This window comes from Alternaria atra (genome assembly GCF_907166805.1).
Source record: "Alternaria atra isolate CS162 genome assembly, contig: 30, whole genome shotgun sequence".
Taxonomy (NCBI): domain Eukaryota; kingdom Fungi; phylum Ascomycota; class Dothideomycetes; order Pleosporales; family Pleosporaceae; genus Alternaria; species Alternaria atra.
The window spans coordinates 887285-908787 of NW_025091329.1; the positions used below are offsets into that span (position 1 = coordinate 887285).

At 51.6% G+C, this 21503-nt stretch overlaps 9 protein-coding genes across 9 annotated transcripts; 5 read left to right on the forward strand and 4 right to left on the reverse strand.

The window, feature by feature from the left end:
• Window positions 1–240: 240 nt before the first annotated feature.
• On the forward strand, window positions 241–3910 carry ALTATR162_LOCUS9691 (uncharacterized protein; the record flags this gene model as incomplete). Its single annotated transcript, XM_043317325.1, has 7 exons — window positions 241–520; window positions 586–1170; window positions 1230–1526; window positions 2680–2922; window positions 3002–3055; window positions 3105–3216; window positions 3265–3910. The coding sequence occupies 7 exons, from the start codon at window positions 241–243 to the stop codon at window positions 3908–3910; spliced, it is 2217 nt and encodes a 738-aa protein (XP_043173260.1).
• Window positions 3911–4871: 961 nt separating this feature from the next.
• Window positions 4872–5687, forward strand: ALTATR162_LOCUS9692 (uncharacterized protein; the record flags this gene model as incomplete). The annotated part of the gene is made up of 1 exon (XM_043317326.1): window positions 4872–5687. One exon carries the CDS (start codon window positions 4872–4874, stop codon window positions 5685–5687), a length of 816 nt encoding a protein of 271 aa, XP_043173261.1.
• A 1119-nt stretch (window positions 5688–6806) lies between these two features.
• Window positions 6807–8848, forward strand: ALTATR162_LOCUS9693 (uncharacterized protein; the record flags this gene model as incomplete). Its single annotated transcript, XM_043317327.1, has 2 exons — window positions 6807–8728; window positions 8776–8848. 2 exons carry the CDS (start codon window positions 6807–6809, stop codon window positions 8846–8848), a joined length of 1995 nt encoding a protein of 664 aa, XP_043173262.1.
• A 660-nt stretch (window positions 8849–9508) lies between these two features.
• Window positions 9509–10591, forward strand: ALTATR162_LOCUS9694 (uncharacterized protein; the record flags this gene model as incomplete). Its single annotated transcript, XM_043317328.1, has 3 exons — window positions 9509–10236; window positions 10429–10474; window positions 10532–10591. The coding sequence occupies 3 exons, from the start codon at window positions 9509–9511 to the stop codon at window positions 10589–10591; spliced, it is 834 nt and encodes a 277-aa protein (XP_043173263.1).
• Window positions 10592–11880: 1289 nt separating this feature from the next.
• Window positions 11881–12887, reverse strand: ALTATR162_LOCUS9695 (uncharacterized protein; the record flags this gene model as incomplete). Its single annotated transcript, XM_043317329.1, has 6 exons — window positions 11881–11935; window positions 11999–12064; window positions 12216–12367; window positions 12416–12490; window positions 12543–12834; window positions 12880–12887. 6 exons carry the CDS (start codon window positions 12885–12887, stop codon window positions 11881–11883), a joined length of 648 nt encoding a protein of 215 aa, XP_043173264.1.
• A 337-nt stretch (window positions 12888–13224) lies between these two features.
• Window positions 13225–14615, reverse strand: ALTATR162_LOCUS9696 (uncharacterized protein; the record flags this gene model as incomplete). The annotated part of the gene is made up of 3 exons (XM_043317330.1): window positions 13225–14007; window positions 14056–14197; window positions 14245–14615. The coding sequence occupies 3 exons, from the start codon at window positions 14613–14615 to the stop codon at window positions 13225–13227; spliced, it is 1296 nt and encodes a 431-aa protein (XP_043173265.1).
• A 563-nt stretch (window positions 14616–15178) lies between these two features.
• On the reverse strand, window positions 15179–16567 carry ALTATR162_LOCUS9697 (uncharacterized protein; the record flags this gene model as incomplete). Its single annotated transcript, XM_043317331.1, has 7 exons — window positions 15179–15398; window positions 15443–15597; window positions 15641–15817; window positions 15864–15974; window positions 16021–16176; window positions 16227–16370; window positions 16418–16567. The coding sequence occupies 7 exons, from the start codon at window positions 16565–16567 to the stop codon at window positions 15179–15181; spliced, it is 1113 nt and encodes a 370-aa protein (XP_043173266.1).
• Window positions 16568–16991: 424 nt separating this feature from the next.
• ALTATR162_LOCUS9698 (uncharacterized protein) lies at window positions 16992–17722 on the reverse strand (the record flags this gene model as incomplete). Its single annotated transcript, XM_043317332.1, has 3 exons — window positions 16992–17265; window positions 17324–17671; window positions 17712–17722. 3 exons carry the CDS (start codon window positions 17720–17722, stop codon window positions 16992–16994), a joined length of 633 nt encoding a protein of 210 aa, XP_043173267.1.
• Window positions 17723–19851: 2129 nt separating this feature from the next.
• ALTATR162_LOCUS9699 (uncharacterized protein) lies at window positions 19852–21432 on the forward strand (the record flags this gene model as incomplete). The annotated part of the gene is made up of 3 exons (XM_043317333.1): window positions 19852–19861; window positions 19961–20984; window positions 21036–21432. 3 exons carry the CDS (start codon window positions 19852–19854, stop codon window positions 21430–21432), a joined length of 1431 nt encoding a protein of 476 aa, XP_043173268.1.
• Between the last annotated feature and the right edge of the window lie 71 nt (window positions 21433–21503).

A 21503-nucleotide genomic window follows, 5' to 3' on the forward strand; every position in this document is an offset into this window, starting at 1 on the left:
CGCCTCTGTGCCCCTCTATCTGCACCGAGGGGTACGGTGGCCGCAGATGGGAGATAGTCTCGTAACAGATATGACGGCTCCCGTGGGCAAGGCAGAGGCTTCGCGCGATGGTTCGACCTCCTCTATCGGATCGTCGCCGGAACCTGGTCTGGCGGAGACATATACCCAGGAAGAGCCCCAGCAGCAGAAGCGCAAAGGTGGCCGTAAACCTGTGAGCCTTCCTGATACCAGTTGCCTGCCATGGCTGCAGCAATTGAAGCGCCGATTACTATGTCGAAGATAGGACTAACCAAGCGTCGTAAGATATATGCCACCTCAGAAGAGCGCAAGCAGCGCAATAGACAGGCGCAAGCCGCCTTCCGTGAGCGACGGACAGAGTATATCAAGCAGTTGGAGAGCACCATAAAGCACCATGAGGATACCCTGCAGAACCTGCAGAACAGTCACCGCAACGCCGCCGACGAATGCCTTATGCTCCGGTATAAGAATTCTCTACTTGAGAGGATTCTGCTAGAGAAAGGTAGCCCCGATCTTATCAACATGTCTATCTATCAAGGTACACACGCTAACCCATTGCTGCTTCAGGTATCGACGTCCAGGCCGAGCTGCGCGCGAAGACTGGCAGTCCAAACCTGGGGCCGACCAGAGCCCCAGCGTCTGCACACACCTCGCCTAACCAGGCGCCTCTCCAACAACGTGCTATATTGAACAGACAACAGCAGAGGCGGTCGCTGCAAGGCCCGCCCAAGGTTGATAACATCAATGGGTTGCCCATGATACAGCCAGATGGGCCGATTCAGCGTTCACCACTGTCGCAACCCACTCCTGGCTCACATATGTCGTCGCCTGCTCAATCAGCAACGCGCTCGCCCAGCTTCATACCTCACGGTCAATCAGTGTCTCCCAACTTTGGGCCCATCCCTCCACAGCAGCAACAGCAACAGCAACAGCAGCAGCCGCTACGGCCACAGCCGCCCAGATCAAACTTCACCCCCATGATGAATGCTCAGAGACCTTCTCCGCTTGTAACGAACCAACCCGTATCCAATGGCATGACAAGCGCGTCTACCGTTGGCAGCAACGGAAACGGCATAACTCAGAGCAGTGGTCCTTCGTCTTTCTACCAGACTCAATTCACAGACCACATGAGTCAACTTGGCAAGCTGACCCGTTTCCTTTCCCTTCTTAGGTATAGGGCTTTGTAATCCTAGGCTGATTTCGTGTTATAGAACAGGAGTACGAGGAACAAGCCGACTCCTACAACGACCACGACGACCCGAGCGACCACTCCGCTGGCCCCGGCCCGTTCCCGCAGCAGAACTTCCCACCTTCGAACAACATGCCACCACCGATGCCGCCCTCGCAGAACCCTCCCTTCACGAGTCCAGCAGCGCTAGCACCCAACGACGGGGGCCACAACTTCAACAGCATGAGCAACAACCACCTGTTCGACCAGTACGACCCGATGCTCGACGCCGACCCTTTCGGACTTTCGGCCAGCATGCACTTCCCTACAATGTATGAGAGTAGATGATGATATGAGGACTTCATGGGAAGAGGAGGCTATATTGGAAGTTAATCAGGGACCAAATGGATCGTCGCCCGCCGACTGATACCTTCTTAATGACGTTGTTTAGCGGGCGTAACAACTGCTTTTACCAATCGACCATGTGTCACGACAGTACGACGGCGTTCAACATCGGACCAAGAGTCTTGCTATGTGCGGAATTCTAAAAAGTTATCATTCGACCTAAGGCAGGTCATACGACGTGTGTATTTGTGATGGAAATTGCTTGGGATTATTGTTATGGACAACAGTGAATGGCTTCTTATCCATACGTTTCACTTTGGCACTGCAGCCTGTCTACTGACGTTGGAAGACGGGATGGTGCCTTGTACATATTGTAATTAAGTCGACCGCATCTGTCAAGTCAAAGTCGCACCCCCACCTCAACTCGATAATCTTGGTGACAGCGCTCATTGCTCCCTACCGAAGGAAGAAAAAAAAAGGAGAGATCAATCTCATGATAGAACCAACTTACAACAGCATCTTGAGTCTGCATTACAAGCATTCGTGCTTCAAATTCCTAGCATTGGAGCGTTGCATGCCTGGTATGAACGAGCCTTGGAATGACGTGCACTTGAAGGCACACTTGAACCAAAATCAGCCGTAGGCCAACGGCGCAAAAGCGTTGAAATTATAGTCAAGCCTTCAACTGATGCGCTGATCTCCGATCCATTATTTTCAGCTACAATTACACAAGGACAGACTGAAGCGCTGTATGCGGCAGCAACTGCAGCGCTGTTGCTTCTTCGTGCCTCCAATAGTCCTAGCCCCACTTCACTCGCTTACGGAAGCAACCCACGGCCATTTTCGAATCACCAAAACCTCTTGCCCGCAACATCGCGCCTATCACCCCGTTTGCGAGTCACATTCTGAGAGCCACGTCCCTAAAATTCGTAGGGCAAGCTCTCGCATTCTTTTTATCTCCCGGCAGATTGTGCATCTAGAAGGGCAAAGCGCGAAAGGCGCTCCAATTCGTCAAGATGTCGCAAATTGCTTCCAAGGTAAGCTCCAACTCACCCCACCATCACGTCCAGCTTCGCGCTCTTCCATTGAGGGTTGCAAAAGTGACTGCAGTATGTTGTAAAGCTTCAAGATGCTAATTGCAAGTACAGAACATTTACGAGCTGCTGGGTATGTCGCAGCCGCACAGCACAGTCCTGGAACATTCACTCATGACCCCGCAGGCAATGACCCCGAGCTCGACCCCGACAGGCCGGCTGACCCACCGACGAGGGCAATTGAGAAGCCCGTTATGAGGCACGGCAAGCGCGATGGAACCGACGCCCCCAAGCCTGTGCCCGAGAGGCTGAGCCACCAGAACCGTGCCAAGCAGACCGACAACGCCAACGAGAACGGTACGTTGAATACCAAGGGCATCAGATATGCTCTGGTTCTCCCTGAGAAACTCAGTGGACAGTTGCTAACGAAGCACAGCATTCCGGGATCGCGGCGTCGGCTCTGACAAGAACCGTGGAAGGGGATCTGGCGGTAAGTGGAATACCATTGGTTCATACGCACATGTACTGATATTCTACAGAGCCTACTGGCACCTCATCTCGTGGTCGCGGCCGTGGTCGTGGTGGACGCGCAGGAGGCCGCGGTGGTGTTGCTCGTGCCGAGGGTGACCGTCATAGCAGGACCGGCATTGCGTAAGAAGACTCCCACACTATATCCTGACACTATCTAATGGTTTCCAGCGAACACGACAAGCAGGCCGCACACGGCTGGGGCGGAAACGATGGCAACGCTGAGCTCGCTGACGAGCAGGCTGGCGAGGCCATTGCCCAGGCTGAAGAGAAGGACGCCATCAAGGAGGATGCTGAGGACGCCGCCGAGGCCGAGCCTGAGGACAAGAGCAAGTCTTACACCGCTTACCTCGCCGAGTTGGCCGAGAGGAAGCTCTCTCTTGCCGCTCAGAACGTCCGCAAGCCCAACGAGGGCAGCAGCAAGAAGTTCCCCGAGGGCACTGCTCTCTCCCGTGAGGAGCAAGAAGACTTCATGGCCGGTGCCCAAGGCAAGGCCAAGCGTGAGCGCGCCCGCAAGGAGAAGGTCCACGTTGAGCTCGACGGCGACCGCATGCTTGCTCCCCCTCCTCGTGAGGGCGGTAGCCGAGGAGGACGCGGCCGTGGCCGTGGCGAGTTCCGCGGTGAGGGTCGTGGCCGTGGCGGTGAATCCCGCGGCGAGGGACGTGGTCGCGGCGAAGGTCGTGGCGAGTTCCGCGGACGTGGCCGTGGTGGTGAGGGTCGTGGACGTGGCGAGGGCCGTGGTCGTGGAGGCCGCGGTGGTGCCCCGTCCAACATCAACATCACCGATTCCAGCGCCTTCCCCAGCCTGGGCGCATAGATTGCGTCAACACTGGTTTCGGCCTGAAAACAGGACGTACCTGCATCCAACAGTTCAGTATGGATGAAATGAACGAATGAACAACAGCTATCTCACGACAGGACGAGCGAACGGAGAGCTAAATCACGATATCAAGGAATCTCTAATAGAGATGTCGGCGGGCTAAAATACTTACATCTACCGGTACCACGAATGTAGTGAACTTGAGCTCGGCCTTTGCAAGTGTTTTGATTTCCCGCTTGGTCTTCTTATGTGGTGCGGTAGCACGTTTCTACGAACAAGAATCAAAAAATTGTATCTGATGACTGTATGGTACATTGCAAATGTGTTGACTTCTTACACGATCGATATCAGGGCGCATGCCCACGGACCTAACAACGGTCATGAAGCGTAAGTAGGCTTTCCTAATAGGCGGATTAAGATGCGACAGACTTCAGTAGAGTTGAAGTTAGTAGTGCAAGTTGAAGGTCAATGTTGCTGCTTGAGATAATACTAGCGTTCAAAATGATGACGCCCCGCTCTTCAGCTTTGCTGACGTAGGAACGACCTCGCAGATACTATGCCAAAGCGCAGACGCTTTCCCTGTTGGAGAGTTGTCATAGTACCCTGGAATCGGCCGTCTATCTTGTTGTACTTATTGTGATGACCTATATCATCTATATGCTTGGTATATCGCTAAGAGCTGATTTCCAGGTGCAGAAACGTGGTGTGAGAGGTACAACACAGACCCAGCAAAGCTCAAAGAGACAGTATACAGATGTTGGAGCAAGACCCTCTTTTTACTAGCATATTGCGAGTCTTCACCAGATTACTTCTTTTCCATTATGGTCTTTCACAACTGTTTCTATATCGACCCTTTTTTAATACACACACAGCCTATCTCCATTATGTCTTTCCTTCTATTCTGACGATCGTCCTTCTCTTCCAAACTGCCTACTCCGCGGTACTCAACCCGCGCGCAATGTTTAACTTCGGTGAATGTAAGAATCCCAGAATTGCTTACGTCAAAGGCACGGATGGCCTTCGCGGTTATGGCAGCAAACCCGCAAACCAAAAGGACTTTCTTCATGGTGCAAAAGCAGACTTCGCCGCTATCTCAAACTTCATCTGTCAACGCCTGCAGAACGAGTGTCTAGCCCCTGCCTCGACGGTCAGCTTATACGATTGGTGGGCTCTAATAGGTTCGACCGCAAAGGATAAGCATGCTGCAGATGCATTCAACGAGAACCTTATGCGAGACATGAATCCTACTCGTGTCTCGAAACTGAAGCCTACTCCTAAGCCAATGCCGAAACCAGAATACAACATCGAAACGAAACTCTCATCACAACAGGTCGAATATGATGGCGACTTGGACCTACTACGGTGGTTCGACAACCGCATGATAACAGATGACCCAAGCAACGGCACGTCCTGCCCTATAGATTGGTTTCATCTGGGAGACTCCAAGGCCATCAAACTTACGTGTAGCTTCCCGGACGGGTCAGTAGAAAAGCCGCTCCGCACAGCCATGAACGCACTCATCCAGGAATCCGTTACAAATTCCTCTATTGCCACGGACGAAAAGCCTTTCTCTCGCTACACAACCAAGTCTGGAGGCTGCAACCGCGGCGGATTTCCGAAACCCAAGTCGATTTCTAGGTTCCCCATGGTGGACGATATGAACCTGTTCAATCTAATGGGCGATAGGAATGAAGAGCAGGGGACGCTGCGTTACGAGATTTCCGTAGGCAGTAGTCCGTCTTGTAAGGCCTGCGATTATCTTGCTAGGGTATGAGCTGGATCCGACGGGTTGGCGATAACGGTTGGTAGTAAACTGGGGATTCTGCCTTTAGAAGGACTTGTGGGGGCTTTTACGGGGAGTGTGACTATTCCTTGCCTCTTAGGTTGTTGATCGTATCTTGTTCAAATTTCGCCTTTCTGGTGTCAGTTAGCACATATATGGCATTTGCGCACATGGCAATGTGAGGGGTTTTTTGTTCTCTTAAAGAATGTTTCGCTGAAGTTAGTGCGTCATCGTGTTTCTGTCGTAGATCCAGTAAGGTCCTACCACAGTTTGAGCCACACTCGTACAAGAGACACTTGTGACATTATCAGTCCTATAGAAACCGCTGATAGTTGACAACTGGTTGTACTGGCGTTGAGATCCCATCATTGATGACTATGTGTTTGAAGTTCTGCGCACAGGGTGCTGCCTAGCACTTCAGCCTCTTTCTTTGCATGCGTCATAATTCCAGCTCCCAGGCCACCATTCTCAACAAGATCGCGCTTCAATGGCGCAGCCTTATCAAGAAACTTCCATCCATTCGCCTGAGCGGTCGCACAATTCGTTATAGTGGCTGCAGAACACAGCCGTGGCGGCTCCGGGGGTAAACAAGGCGTTACGCGCCAGTGACCGATTCCGGCAACGCGTGGGAGGCACACGGCAAATAGACACCGCGTCCTCGCCCGCCCCCGAACCATTCCGCAGCAGCCTCCAGCACCATGTGCACCAAGGACCTTCTGCCTGATGCATTTTTCGGGCGGTGTTTGGTGACTGCTCAGCCACTGGCTGCAAGATACGGTTCACGCCCCAATCCTAAGACTTGATTGGTCAATCTAGCCGTTATGAAGTACGATCTGAGGCTGAGACACAGTCAGCCATTTTCCAAATCCAGGTTACGGCAGGATGACTTTTGATGCATTTGCGGGACATCGATGAGGCCACAAGTTCAGCTCGTGGCTGTACGGTCACCACCTTATAACGAAGCTTCGCCATGTTTGCTGCCTCGTCACAACTTCCTTTTGTTCAATAACACATCATCTAGATATTACATTGAAGGTACTTTCACGGAAATCGCGGCTAGAGATCTTCACATACGGCACCGGTTGAAGGTCGATTGCATTGGGTGGCAACATGGCATCCACCGAACGGCAACCACTGTTGGACGAGAAGGTTGTCCATGTTCGTGGAGTGCAGAGCGAGGATGAAGATTTGCAAAACTCTATGAAATCAGCGAGGCGGAGTCTAAGCGATATCCTGCGGCATGTCATCATACTACCCCTTGTCTGCGGCCTCGCTGTGTACGGATCGTATACCCTCTGCAAGCAATACCTCTTCCAGAGCGTCATGTGGCCAGTGCCAGCACACGAAGGTTCGACTTCATTCAACTACACATGCCTACCAGGACAGACTTGTTGGCCAACAACAAACGATTGGGAGGCTTTCAATCAGAGTATCAACGGCAACCTTCGACTGACGGTGCCTTGGGCCGCGCCATGCTATTCCGATCCTTCGAGCAAACAATGTCGAGACGTTGCAGAGAACTATGGCGATGGCGTCTCACGGACTAAGCAGTATGGTTCCATGGAGTTCCTCGACTGGGAAAGGTGTGGTCAATCTCAATGCGCACTCAACTCTTTCAATACATCGGAGGCCGTTTCTGGTACCTGCGCGCTAGGAAGATTATCAGCATACCATGTGAAAGCTGAGAGTGGGCGTGATATTAGCAAGACGCTGGACTTTGTTCGCAAGCATGGGATTCGTGTTTCCATCAAGAATACTGGACATGATTACTACGCACGGTCAACCGCGCCAAACTCGTTGGCTATCTGGACTCATAACATGAAAGACACTAAGTTTCACAAGAGCTTCCAGCCTAAAGGCTGCAAAACTCACTATGAGAATATTGGGGAGATCGGTGCTGGTGTCCAAGCCCAGGAAGCATGGGAGGCCTTTGAACCTCACGATGTGCTTGTCACCGTCGGCGCTGTGGCCTCTGTCGGCATCGCCGGGGGTTACGGTCAAGGAGGTGGCCATGGACCACTGGGACCCAAGTATGGACTCATGGTCGATCAAGCAGTCGAGTTCGACGTCGTCACTGCCGATGGCAAACAACGTACTATCAATGAATGCAGCGACCCAGACCTTTTCTGGGCAATGCGCGGAGGCGGAGGTGGTAGCTACGCTGTGCTCACGTCCTACAAGTTCCAGCTGCATCCAGCCGAACCTATCAACGTGTACAGCTTCCAAGCTCACTTTCCGGAGCCGAAAGATATCACCAAGTCGAAGATACATCGCGACATCATCACTGGGCTTGCCTCGAACCAAACCCTATTTGCCAAACATGGAGTCGCCGGATTCAACTTTGTACTCCCAAATCATGTTGTATTCCTGCAAGTTATGCCCTCGCGCGACACGTCGGCGATCAAGAATATCACTTCCCAATGGCACGACTTCCTTACCAACTATCCCGGTCTCAACATCACAGAGAACGAGTATCATTCCTTCAAGAAGTTCTCGCAATGGCATGAATTTACAGAAAGACCTGAGATATCTCGTAATGGGCCCGTTGGTCTAGGCTTCAACGGCGCGGGGCGCTTCATCCCTAAGGATCTCTTTAGTTCATCTCACAATATCGAACGGCTAGTGACTGCAGTCGTCACCGCTATGCAGTTCTCTCACACCAACCATGGCGGTGGAGGCGCTCAATTTTACGCTACTGGGCCCGACAACACTCCCGATAATGGTAAGACTAGCGTGAACCCGCTCTGGCGAGACTCGCTATGGGAAATAGTGATGGGCCAATTCTGGACAACGGCCACGCCTCCAGCTGTGCGCTCGCAGATTCAGAAGACTGTTTCTGCCACTATTGAGCACTTGAAGGCTTTGACACCTGGCGGTGGGTGCTACTCGAATGAGGGTGATTGGACCGAGGAGAATTGGCAGCAAACGTTCTTCGGAGAACACTACGACCGATTGCTAGCTACCAAGAGGCGCTATGATCCTACCAGTCTGTTCAACTGTTGGAAGTGTGTGGGGTGGACGGGGTATGATGAGTAAGTGAAAGGGTCCAGATATCGCGGACAAAAGCTAACTGTGGCAGCCCAATGTATTCTTGTTATGCGCAAACTAAACAGGCACCACAGCCCTCCGTACCATTGGAGCCTGTTGGGTAAACTGCCTGTGGCTCCGAGTAACTATATACTTCACGTCAGTACTCGACATCGTAGAGGTCACGGTTAGAAACGCTGTCTAACCCGTGATCTCTCAAAGCCTTTTCCTTTCACATCTTACCCCATGAATTTCGAATCATTCCTATCTGTCTTCATTCAATTTCATTCACTGTGCGCCAGTTGCCCCCACAATCACTCATGTCACTTTTGGGGTCGGGATGCACATGCAATGCATGGAAATTGTTGGCCCGCTCTGGGGGCGGCCTCACACCGCAACGCAAGTGACACTCGGTGAGCCCCCACCGGCTCATAAGAGAAGAATATGCGGGGGCGCGTTGCGGCGCTGTTTGTGCCCATTTGTGGACTCATCATCAGCAAGCCTCTCATTGGCCGGCGCTTATTATTCACCCGCTGTCCAACAGGCCAACGCTCCTCCGGCGTAACATATAACACACGCTCACTTGCGCTTTCAGAACCCTAAGTGACGTAAAATCATAACAACAACAACGACGACAACTCCCTCAGCAACTTTCGCTCCCGCACTCACTACCTTTACTTGCTCCAACTCACGTCACGCGACACTCAACCACCACGAGAATATCACTCGAACTGTCATCTACTCACGCGACCAGCTTCAAGAACCTAGCTCAGGACAACTCAGCAATGCGAGCGAACTCAGCCATTGCCTTCGTGCTACCGCTTCTCGCCGCGGGCGCGCACCTGGGACACCGTCACAGTTATGATCATGCCGACATTTACCACCGCGCGGTCAAGACTAATATCGTCGTCGTTACCGAGACGGCGTACACTACGCTGACGGTGGATCTCATCTCAAGCTCCCCAGAGTCTTCCAGCTGTGCCGTTGCTACCACTTCAGCTGCGCCTCCGCCGTCCATTACCGTCAAGCTCCCGGAGAAGGGCCCGTCCGACATCGCGTCCGCATCTGCATCATCTTCCGCTGTGCAATCATCCTCTGCACCTCCCAAATCCCCCTCTTCTAACGGCAATCACTACGCGCCTCTGAACTCTGAGCCGCATACTGCTATAATTGTCAACTCCTGCGACTACGACGTTTACGTTTCTTCTATCGGCGATGTCAAGACCTGTGGCCCTGGTAACATCTGCAAGCTCGTTCCCGCTAACAGTACCTACTCCGAGCCTATTCGCACTTGCTACAAGTCCGGTATTTCCCTCAAAGTCTCGAAGACGGAAGCCATGACCCAAGTCATGCAGTTCGAATACACTGTCTGGGATGACAAGACCACCATGTCCTACGATATCTCCTACTTAGACTGCCAGGTCAAGACTGACGCCACAACGTTCGATTTCAGCGCCTGTGTCGGCCACGAAAAGGGCATACAAGCCGCCGCCAAAGACGGTCCTGTATACAGGTGTGTCGCGAACGAACCTTGTGCACAGAATGCATATATCGTGCCCGAATTCGGCTATCTGCCTGGCGCGCCAGTCGGCGCTTGCACAATCGACAAAGGTGTCGCCTTCGAGATCTGCACGGAGAACAGGACATGAGCGGCGAGATGGCAAAACAAGAGATTACGACAACTACTTGAACTTCCATTTCACAGTCCAACCAGAATAGGGCTTCTTTCGCAAACACGGTGGATAGTAAAAGTGTGTTGTTTGCCTATCGAATCTCTCCCAACCTTGTTTCTGACAATTTACACGCAGGCCCCTGGATACTGCGGGTGGACAAATATACATGGTCTCATGTATTCTTTCCTACTTTAAGTTCTTTCTTTTGTATGCTACTTTTCTCGGCGTCTTGTCTATCTCCTTCTTCAAACAAGGGCACTTACAAGTGGAGGGTGGAGGTTTCTCACGATACGGATGGTATATGGATGCGGGCACTTGCCTCTCCCTTTCTGGATAACTGTCGCTGAAACACTCAAATAGCTAGCTCATGAGTTCCAATGATCAGATCGTATAAACATCTCACTTAATCTGTTGCGATGTTGGTGTCCTGAGGCACCATTGACCAGTAACTATGTAGAAGACGCTCAGGTTTTCCTAAGTACTATGAACATATTTGCTCGCCTGTCACCACATGACACCCATTCGTCACTTACTAAATCCTGACACTGTGGGCTCCAATTGTCGCACGACCCCTCATACTTCATAGAAGATACAGTGTAATTCCCTTTGCTACGCCATTATCAAGAAGCGCTTAACCTCGAGTCCATCACCGCAAATGATCACACGAAGGCCTCTCGAACGTAAGAAGCAAAGGTCAAAGCCACACCTACTCATCTGTTACTCAGATACAGTTACTCAACTGTCAGTCACGTCTTGTTTTGTGATAAGCGCCATTCTACTACATATACATTTTCCATGTTTGGCAACACTCTTCTTCCATACATTTCCACCGTTCTATTGCAAATACTACGGTTGTGAAGTTTTCCGTAGCGCCAAAATCCTCATCAAAACGATATCCCCTCAACGGCGCATAGCGACCTTAGCTTCATAGCACTTAGGGACGGTCGAGTATTGCTGTTCCACAATGGTACTACTACATCTATCCTCATTCATAGTATCGACCGCGATAGCTTTATTCCTCTTGTCAACCAAAGTCGACGCAGTGCCGCACCATCACGGCCTTATGCACCGGCATGTCTCGCCAGCCCGTCGCCTCATGACACTGGGGCATGAGTCACTCGCCAGGCGCGACCAATCTACTCCTGTTGAACGTATGGATATTAGCCTAATACCGTGTCGCGGTACGGTAAACGGAACAGCTGCTGCTGGAAAATCAACTCAGATATTAGCGCCAGTGTGGGCCATGAAGCTGGTCTGCAGTTGAGTCAGCCGGGTAGAAAGGCGTTTCAATGCGCGGCAAACACTTGATGCGATGATCAAGCGTACTTCTATGGGGTGAGTCATCCTGGAGTGCAGTGGTTTTTTCAAATGTATAGAACTAATTCGAGAACTGTTTAGGAAAACCTTTGCAAGAACGACAATCATATGGGCAAGATTGATAGAAGTGAAGGTCTCACTATGGAGTTGTGTGCTGGCAACAAGCCCTAAGAAATCTCTTTCTCGGTGAGGGTGTTGGGCTTCTTGTACTTTTCTTCGGGTCTGTTCATCGTTTTGAGTGCAATACTTGGGCATCCATCTTCCAATCCTTTACATATGTACTACGGGCCTCCGTTCTTATCCCAATACATAGCAAACCAAGCCTTTGTCAAGAATACTTCCTTCTCCAGTCTGCTCAGCTCAGCTCAGCCGACGACTCAAGAGATTTCTCAACTGCCTCACAGCCCCCTCATTCAAAGTCTGCGCACACGCATCTGACTCGACATGCTGAAACAAGCTTGATAGCTTTGGCATCGCCGCATCACATGTCGGACAAATGAACGGAGCGACGTCGTATACGGTATCGCCCTCGTTGAGCAACTCGTCTCGATACCTCTCGTCCATGAAATAATTCCATTTATAGCACTCAGCTGCAAGCTTGTTAAGATCAGTGTAATCAATGTTGCTACAAGTACGACGTTCGAGATGGATGATCTGTGATGGTGAGCGAATGAACCAAAGATAGATGTGTAGATAGCTTACCATGCCGCCGTATGTCTTGAACGTTCTAGTGCACTGGTAGCACTCGTACGTCGGTTTACGGTGAGAAAGCCGGTGCTAGACATGCTCAGTACTACACCCACTCAGAGAGCAGTTCTGCAGATCCTACCTGATGGAGATGGCTTGACGATGTGAAATGCCTCTCACACTGAGTGCAAACATTGAAATCTTCAACATGGTCCCAGTACTCGTCGCATTGAAACTCCCAGTGCGACCCACTTCCATCATTGCAGCCTTGACACACAGTGCGGCAACCTTCATCGCGACAATGGTCTAGCAAGTCATCCCAGGTAGCGCAGTCGAAGTCGCATTCGGGGCATTCATGGTGGTTTGGCGAGTCGCGGACGTGCTGGTTGAGTGCATGGGACGTGCGGTACGATCTGTCACAGCGTTCACACCACCTACTACTTGTCAGCAGAGGGAGGATGTGCATGGTGGTCACTTACACGACCATCCTGAAGGATTTCCGTAGTTGAGTATCGGTCGCTCGGAAACCTGGCGATTGTGTGCTTGATATGTTGGTGGGGATAAAGAAATGAGCAAGTCTCGCATAGGGCCTGGAGCGAGCCAATCGCGTTTGTGGTTCGGATGGCTGCATCTAAGACGGCGAATGACAATGATACAAACAAGAGGCAGAGAGACGTGTCTAGGCAAACCGTTTCTTGGGTAGATAGAATGAGCCAACATTGATCGAGATGCATAGTTCTACCATATAATAAGACAAGTCACGCTACTTGATCTGGAAGAATAGTATTCTATAGCCAGAGGTCTAGTTCGAACCAACCATGTCTCTATGAGCTCCACTCTTTAAATGCCTTCTGCTTTTGCCTGCTATTCCACTGCAGGGTCCTGGAAATACTGTCGATCCAATCCGTTCTCCTCTTGTTTAGCGGCAGCACACTGGGGAATGGGAAGCGACTCGCACTAACCGTGACGTAGTCGCCCGGCTTGAGTTCGACCCTTTCCCTGCCATCGAAGCTAGCCCATGAGCTTGTTCTCGCGTCATAGGGTACACCACAGCGGAGCACGATGGTATCGGGCAGGATAATAGGCCGGAAAGAGAGCGTATGCGCGCAGATGGCGGTAACGAGGACCACGGGGTTGTCGGGATGGCAGAGTGATCCGCCTGCTGCCAGATTGTATGCAGTCGAGCCGGTAGGCGTAGAGACACAGATACCGTCAGCCTGAACAGTGGTGAAATGCTCGTCGTCTCCGAACAGCTCAATAGACGACATAGTAGGGCTTGGCCCTCGGTCTACAACCACCTCGTTCAAGATGTTATGTGTGCCATCTGAGTAGTGTGTATGGTGGTCATCAATTTCCTCTCCAATGAGCTCTTCGACCAGATCCCGACCCTCACCGTCTCGTTTTTGTGATCGCATAACTGTAGCTTCGAAGCGGAGACGGAGGCTGACTGTGATGCCATCTGCGAAGGCAGTAGATAAAGATTGCGGGTATTGCTCGAAATCGAATTTGGTGAGGAAGCCGAGAGAGCCTAGCGAGAAAGCGATGGTTGGGGGGACGATGTGCTGGAACAGCCACGACGCATATAAGACTGTGCCGTCACCACCAAGCTGTGTCGCTGTTAGCTCATAAACAATCCGCGGTACGGCATTTCTTACCGCCAGAACAATATCAAAGGTTTGGGGTTTTTGAGCGCACATCTCATTCGTCCAAAACTTGAGACGCCCTTGATATGATTCATTCTTCAGCAGCCCAGCAGCGTTGAAGATGCTGTTGTCCTCCAGCGTCTGTTCGACGTAGCTATATCTCGTTAACCGTATCCGTCGCTAGGCAGAGCCACCACATACACTTTGTATCCTGGGTCCTTCTGCAGTAGCCAGTCGGTGACTTCGCGCGAGTTCTTGATCAAAGCCTCGTCGTGCGCCTTTGTCAGAATGAAGATGTTCTTCACATGCAGCTTCAGCCTTATCTGCGAGAGCTTCTTGGAGAGTTCCCGTATGCCAAATGCCATATCGGACAACTCTTTCTTGGTCAACAGTCGCGAGTGTGTTGTCTGCTCGGCGCGCGTAGAGGTAGGGTCTTTGTCGACGCGCCTTTCCTGGGCGAGACCTTCGTGTGACTGGAAGTGATTTTCTACTGGCAAGCCATCGTGCTTCTCGAGTAGAGAATGAACGATACACGCAGTGGTGCGGCGACTGTTTTCAGGGCGGGATGTCATTTTGCCAGAGGGGTGGGGAGCGAGAGAGGCTTTGCGACGATGGCTGTTATATCCACCTTCAAAGACGACCTGCGTTGGTTGGTCAACGTGTCAAGAAAAGGTATGGTGGGGTGTGTACCTCTAGCGCATCGTCGTGGCTATTCACTTGGGTAATCTCCTTGGTGTCTTGGTCTCCAAGCTCACTCTCCATGAGGAAGTTAGCTTCATGGCATCGTTATGACGTTTGAGGTGCGCTGGGTACCTCGACCGCTTCCTGCACATCAGGACTCAGTTGATCGAAATAGCTCGTCGACATGGCTGAAGGGTGCAGATGGTTCAGCGATTGGAGAGGCCAAAAGGTACCGCTGCCCTTTTGTACCTCTTCTGTAGCGCAGTGCGCAATGTCGAGTGTGCAATCATGGGCGCGGCCTCGGCCCACTTTCCGAGGGGCAGGCAGGCCTTGCCCCACTTGGTTCCAATCACATCCGCGCGACACCGCTGAGATCAGCCACCAGCGTCCTTACTCATGCCTTGATCGCCAACCACCATCGATTTTGCACTGGTAGTTTTGCTGACTGAGGCTGCTAAAGTGGCACTTCTACCGACTCCAGCACCTCTTCAATGACATCCTCAACCGTGACACCTTCCAGCACAGCCTTTACCGCTTCAAGTGAACTGCCCCATTGCATGCTGCGCTCCTTCTCGGCTTCCGTAATAACGATGCGATGTGGGTATATCTTGCGAGCTGCTAGAGCGACCATGGACGGGGAAATGTAGTCAAGACCATGAAGTGGGGCGAGAGCACTATGTTTGTCAGTGTTACCCTTCTGAAATAGTGGCCCACCTACTGTGCCAACGTATTGAAGTGCCTCGTTGCCAACGCAGAGATGCCTCCTGCGACTGCTCGGTGCAGCCTCATGAAAACAATGATGTTGTGTAGATAGGCTCTTACTTCAGAGCTGATCTTGACTCCTGATACCAGCTTCGTCAAGCTTACCAGATCCTGTAATCGTCAGCTTAAGTTGACTCGACCAAGTTTTACATACGTCGTGAGAGAACAATGCTGTCCGCGGTTTCAGTTTCCCCGGTTGGAGTGGCGGCGTGCGCACCACAGAAGACATCGACGCGCCGTCATCCGAGACATGTACTTTCTCTTGTAGTTCTTCAAGATTTGGCATCCCATCGTCTGTTTGGTGCTTGTGCGAGATGAAGAACTGGTCGTTCTATAGCGTTGTCAGAGTTTGAACCGAGATTGATCATTCAACCCACCAGATGCATTGTCAAGCGCGATGTGCCTGAAGCGTTCAAAGCGATGAATAGGAACGGTCTCGGAGCTGCATGTACAGCTGTTCTCGTGAAATTCCGCTTGCCTCGTATCAGCTATCTGTCGTTAGTTATGCTCGAGCAGAAAAGGCGGTTGGTGCACCTCTAAAGCCTGGATCTGAACCTGTGGATTCGCCTGGTTGAGATTTCTTGCAATAACAATATTCGCGATACTTTGACTATCCAGCGGACTGAATGGTCTAGGTGATTTCGATGTGCGCCGCTCAGACTTCGTAGGCGATTTTGAGATTGACGAAAACTGCTCAGAGTTTAGTTACTGGCGTAGCGGTCTATACGAAGGCAAGTTACCTCTCCTCTACTTCGGTCAGGTTTGCTGCCAAAATAATCGTTCTCTTCGCCCTTGACAAGAATTCCGCTTCCAAAGTCGTCGAGCGTGGTGTTCTCGTTGCATTCTAGTACGGCCCATGTTAGTCCAAAGACGTTGGAAGCGACCTGGAAAGGTTAGCATGTCGGTACCCTTGCACTAGAAGGTTGCCCACAAGCTTCAATTCCTCTACTACATCACGCGTCAGCTCCCTTTCCGCTTCGATGATGCAGTGTTGGTCCGCGACCAAACAAATGAGAACGGCAAGCTCCAGGTCGCTCAGTGACTGCACTTTTTCCGTTACGCGATCATCTGAGGCTTCCATTGTGTATGAAGCTTCGCAAATCTCAATCTGACCTTGCGACGAATCTAGGAGGCTGTGAGAAAGGTTGGCAGTTGATGTGTTTGAACGTCGTAGCTGTTTCCGAAGTCGACTTCGAAGAGTGAACATGGATATAAGAACGCTAAACCAGGATAGGCCTAGACTAAATACCCCTTGACGTCGCTTGCTACATCCCGAGGTTTGCAAAGGCTCATCACCAGAACTTCACAACAGCAGCAATGTCGGTATATATGCAATACACTATACATTCAGGGGAACGTCAACTAATCCGTGTCTTAGAGATTTTTCAGTGCGCTCACTTATCGATAACTATGAACTTCGCTTGAACGTACGCTTCTCCGCAGTGCGCTCCCATCGAATCTTCCACCACGATGATGCTTTGACGGAGGAGGAGGCTTCAGCTTTTTCAGTTGCTGCTCTTTGAGCCATTCCTATCCGCTGTCGCATGGTCGAGGGTGGCCTGCCAGGTGGCCACGAGGCCGTCTAGATGTTGGAGCTCGGCGGTTTGTCGATCGAGTGTCCTTGTTGACAAGACGGATGGACTTGAAACCACAAGCTGATCAATATGACGTAGCTCAGAGCTCGACTCTTGTTCCTTGAATAGCCGCTTGTGCTCCTTCAGCTCGTCGTAGTCAGCCTGAAGTACCGCCTTCTCAGTTCGGAGAACTTGGTTGTCGTTGCTACGTTGGTCGTACCCTTCTCTCAAAGCTTTGGCCTTGTCATCGCGATCCTTGTAACTTTTGCTCCAACTCCAGCTTTGCTTGCTTAAGTAGCGCTTTCTCTCTATTTTCTTGAGAAATCCTGGCTTTCAATACCTCCTTCTCTCTGATAATCTTCGCGTATTGCAAGGCTTTAGCTTCCGCTGTACTAAGCCGATCAGCGAGCTTAGCTCTGTCATCGCGCAATCGTCCGTCAATGAAGCTTTGTACAGCATTATAACAGCTCTTCTCGAGCTCGCGAGACCTGTTTTCCAGAGCCTTCTCCTTCTCGGGGACACTGCCCTCAGCTGCTGCTAGTCTCGGTACCAGTATGCTTGTTGTGTTCTTCTCATTGCGAAGGTTGTCCAACGCTTCGCCCACACTCTCTCTACGATGGTTTTCTGATTAGATTCGACCGCTTCACCCACATCATCTCCATTGTATTCAAACCCTCTTCTGCGAGCTCATCTTGTACGTTTCCAAGTAGGGATTCTGTTTGTTTCTGGATCCGAGAGTGAGTACGCTGAACCTCGTCCTCCAATGCTACCTCCGCTTTGGTTGTGAATGCAGGTATAAAACTGTAACTAGCGGCGCTCGACTCAGAGGACTAAGGTTTGCAGATCTCGGCCAGCATCCTATGGCACGCTTGTCCGGTCAGGACAATTGCTTGTTTTGATGCCACCTCAATGAGCGTGAGAATTAGAGTAGTGAGGAGACTCTTCAGGGTGCTGAGTTCTGCAGTGACTATTCCATTCGTCTGGCGTTCGAGGTAGTCAAAGCCCAACATGCACTCCCCGAAAGACCTGCGTGGCCGAGTCCCCCGAAACCCTTCCATCTTTGCCGTCGTGACTCGCGAACGGCGTATCGAGGATCTGGGGTATCGGTCGGCTATTTTCAGTGATATCGAAGGCTAGTATTGTACGAGACCCAGTGTGTCTGTGGGGGGGTAGGACTCTAGAAGTGGTAAGGTGAGCGCCCTTGATGATGTGCTGGGTGGAAACATACACTGGCGTAATGTCAAGAGTGGTACCAGTGGCGTTTCGTGGTTGGCCGATACAGTCAGGCGATACAAGATCAAAGTCAAGCATACCGAGTTGCAGCTACATTCCTGTTTGTCGATGTCACTCAACTCAAGAATTCAGTGCAATGAGATGAATCGTCTACAGTCTACAGCAGTAACGTTTACACCGCTTGACTCCCAGAGCAACGATACACTGCCTTTTGATGGTCAGTAGCACGATACCATTATCCCTGATGGCTCCGACCCTTCACATGTAGTCTCTGAGGTCAGTGTCCATGTAGCTTACCATAAGCCTGAACTTACCCATAGCAAGACCGATACCGACTGCACCTTCTGCACTTCCCTAGGCCGAGTACTCGACTGCTGCAAGGCTCAAACAAACCCACGTCCATGACCCCAGTGCGCGGATCTCAGCCAGCTCTTCACCCGCGAAAACAAGAAGCACAAAGAGGAGACAGTCGCCCTACGTGACAAGCTACGACGATTGAAAGAAGAGTCACCAGGAGAAAACTTCACAAGGCTATGTGTGAAGAAGGATGCAAAGATTAATGGACTGAAGAGCGAGGTAGAGAAATGGACCAAGAGGACGAGTCACTGAAGGCGGAAAACAAGGAACTAGAGAAGACGTTGAAGAGACTTGAAGCAGGGGTCAAGAAGGCACAGCCTGTTGCGGAGTTCACAATCGGGGAAAGGCAGAAAGGGAAGAGGAGGTAGAGTCTGGCAATCCTTGTGAATGTCACCCTGCGGGTGCTCATTGTAGGAATGGAACTCAGCTCATTGGTTCGACGATCGACTGGCCTTGATGAATTCTGAAGTTGAGAAACCTTGGCCTGTTTTCCTCCTAGATCGATGAAGTCTCCACATCCCACGACTAGTGAGCTTGTAGTGGATCCCTCAGAGTCGTAAGAACCGTCTCCATCATTTTAATCATCTCTCGGGTGCATGCTAAGCATGCTCTGGTCTTTAGAATGAAGCGACTGAGAGAGGAAACGGAGGTCGGAAACAAGAAGCTGCAAGGTCTTGTAAAAGAGTGAAAACAGACGCTGGGGAAGCTTCGGAACGGGGCCAAGCTTGAAGGGCTGCAAGTGTTCATCAAGAACGCGAAGAAAGGAAAGAAAGGAAAGAAGAAGTGATTGCAGAGTCTGAAAGACTGCGCGATGCAAGTCCTGTCATTCAAGGATCGAAGTCCGTGGTGTTGATAGATACTTGTAGGGGGTGGCGAATCCCGCGATGTGCAAAAGGTCGTTCGTAGCGACAGTAACCGCTTCCTGACTCGGAAGTGAAACAGCGTGCTTCGTGAATGTTCCAAAATCTATAATGGGTGAATGGTCAGAACAGCGTGGCCTCTTGGTAGTTGCGGGTGGGAGATTCGCGATAGCTCAGGGACGGAGCTACGGCTAGCGTGCGCACGGATAATTTCCCCAGCGACACGTTGCGAAAGCTACAGAACCAAACCCCCTCTCCATCTTCCATCAACTGGCTGTTCGCAACCACCTTTTTCCACTTCTCTTTGTCTTCTTCTTGTCTCTGGGCCATAGATCGCAATCATGAGCGGCCGTAAGTCACAACTTCACCTCTCAATGGCCTTGCAAGGCGTGCGCGCAATTACTGCGAGGAATTACGGCACAGAGCAGCATAACTAACGGTTCCACGTAGTACGGTTCCTCGATCTCGTCAAGCCTTTTGTGCCTCTGGTTCCTGAAATTCAGCTGCCCGAGAGCAAGGTTCCTTTCAACAACCGCCTAGTATGGACTGGTCTTACGCTCCTCGTCTTCCTCGTCATGAGCCAGATGCCTCTCTACGGAATCGTGTCGTCGGATACCTCCGACCCGCTATACTGGCTAAGAATGATGATGGCGAGTAACAGAGGAACATTGATGGAACTGGGTATTACGCCCATCATCACCTCCGGCATGGTCTTCCAGCTTCTTGCAGGAACCCACCTCATCGACGTCAACCTCGACCTCAAGTCTGACCGCGAGCTCTACCAGACCGCTCAGAAGCTCCTCGCTATTCTTCTGTCTTTCGGTCAGGCCGTCGTCTATGTCATCTCCGGTCTCTACGGACAGCCATCTGACCTCGGTGCTGGTATCTGCGTTCTCCTCGTCATTCAGCTGATGATCGCTGGTTTGATCGTTATCCTCCTCGACGAGCTCCTCCAGAAGGGCTACGGTCTCGGCAGCGGTATCTCGCTGTTCATTGCCACCAACATCTGCGAGTCTATCATGTGGAAGGCTTTCTCTCCCACCACCATCAACACTGGTCGTGGTCCTGAGTTCGAGGGTGCTCTCATTGCCCTTGTCCACTTGCTCTTCACCTGGCCCAACAAGACTGTTGCGCTCAAGGAGGCTTTCTACCGCCAGAACCTCCCCAACGTCATGAACCTCATCTCCACCGTCATTGTTTTCGGTGCTGTCATCTACCTCCAGGGTTTCCGCGTTGAGATCCCAGTCAAGTCCGCCCGTCAGCGTGGTGTCCGTGGCTCGTACCCTGTCCGCCTGTTCTACACCTCCAACATGCCTATCATGCTGCAGTCGGCTCTGTCCTCCAACGTCTTCTTGATCAGCCAGATGCTCTACAACCGCTTCTCCGACAACCTTCTCGTCAAGCTCCTCGGTGTCTGGGAGCCCAAGGAGGGCTCTGCTCAGCTTTTCGCTACCTCCGGTGTCGCCTACTACATGTATGTCAATCCAAAACTCACACAACAATTTCAGTCACTAATTAGTTCCAGGTCCCCCCCTCTCAGCATCACCGAGGCTCTCTCCGACCCCTTGAAGACCGCTGTCTTCATCGTCTACATGCTTGTCGCTTGCGCTGTCTTCTCCAAGACTTGGATCGAGGTTTCCGGCTCATCTCCCCGTGACGTTGCTAAGCAGCTCAAGGAGCAGGGTCTGGTTATGGCTGGTCACCGTGAGGAGTCCATGTACAAGGAGCTTAAGCGCGTCATCCCCACTGCGGCCGCCTTCGGTGGTGCCTGCATTGGAGCTCTGTCTGTTGGCAGCGACCTTCTCGGCGCTCTCGGTAGCGGTACTGGTATTCTCCTTGCCGTAACTATCATTTACGGATACTTCGAAATCGCCGCCAAGGAGGGCGATATGGCCGGTCTTAAGGGCATGGTCATGGGCTAAATTAGCCCGTATAGGGATCTCAATTTTATTGGTTTGAACGGAGGATGGGTTGGGACTGGTGCGCTTAGCCG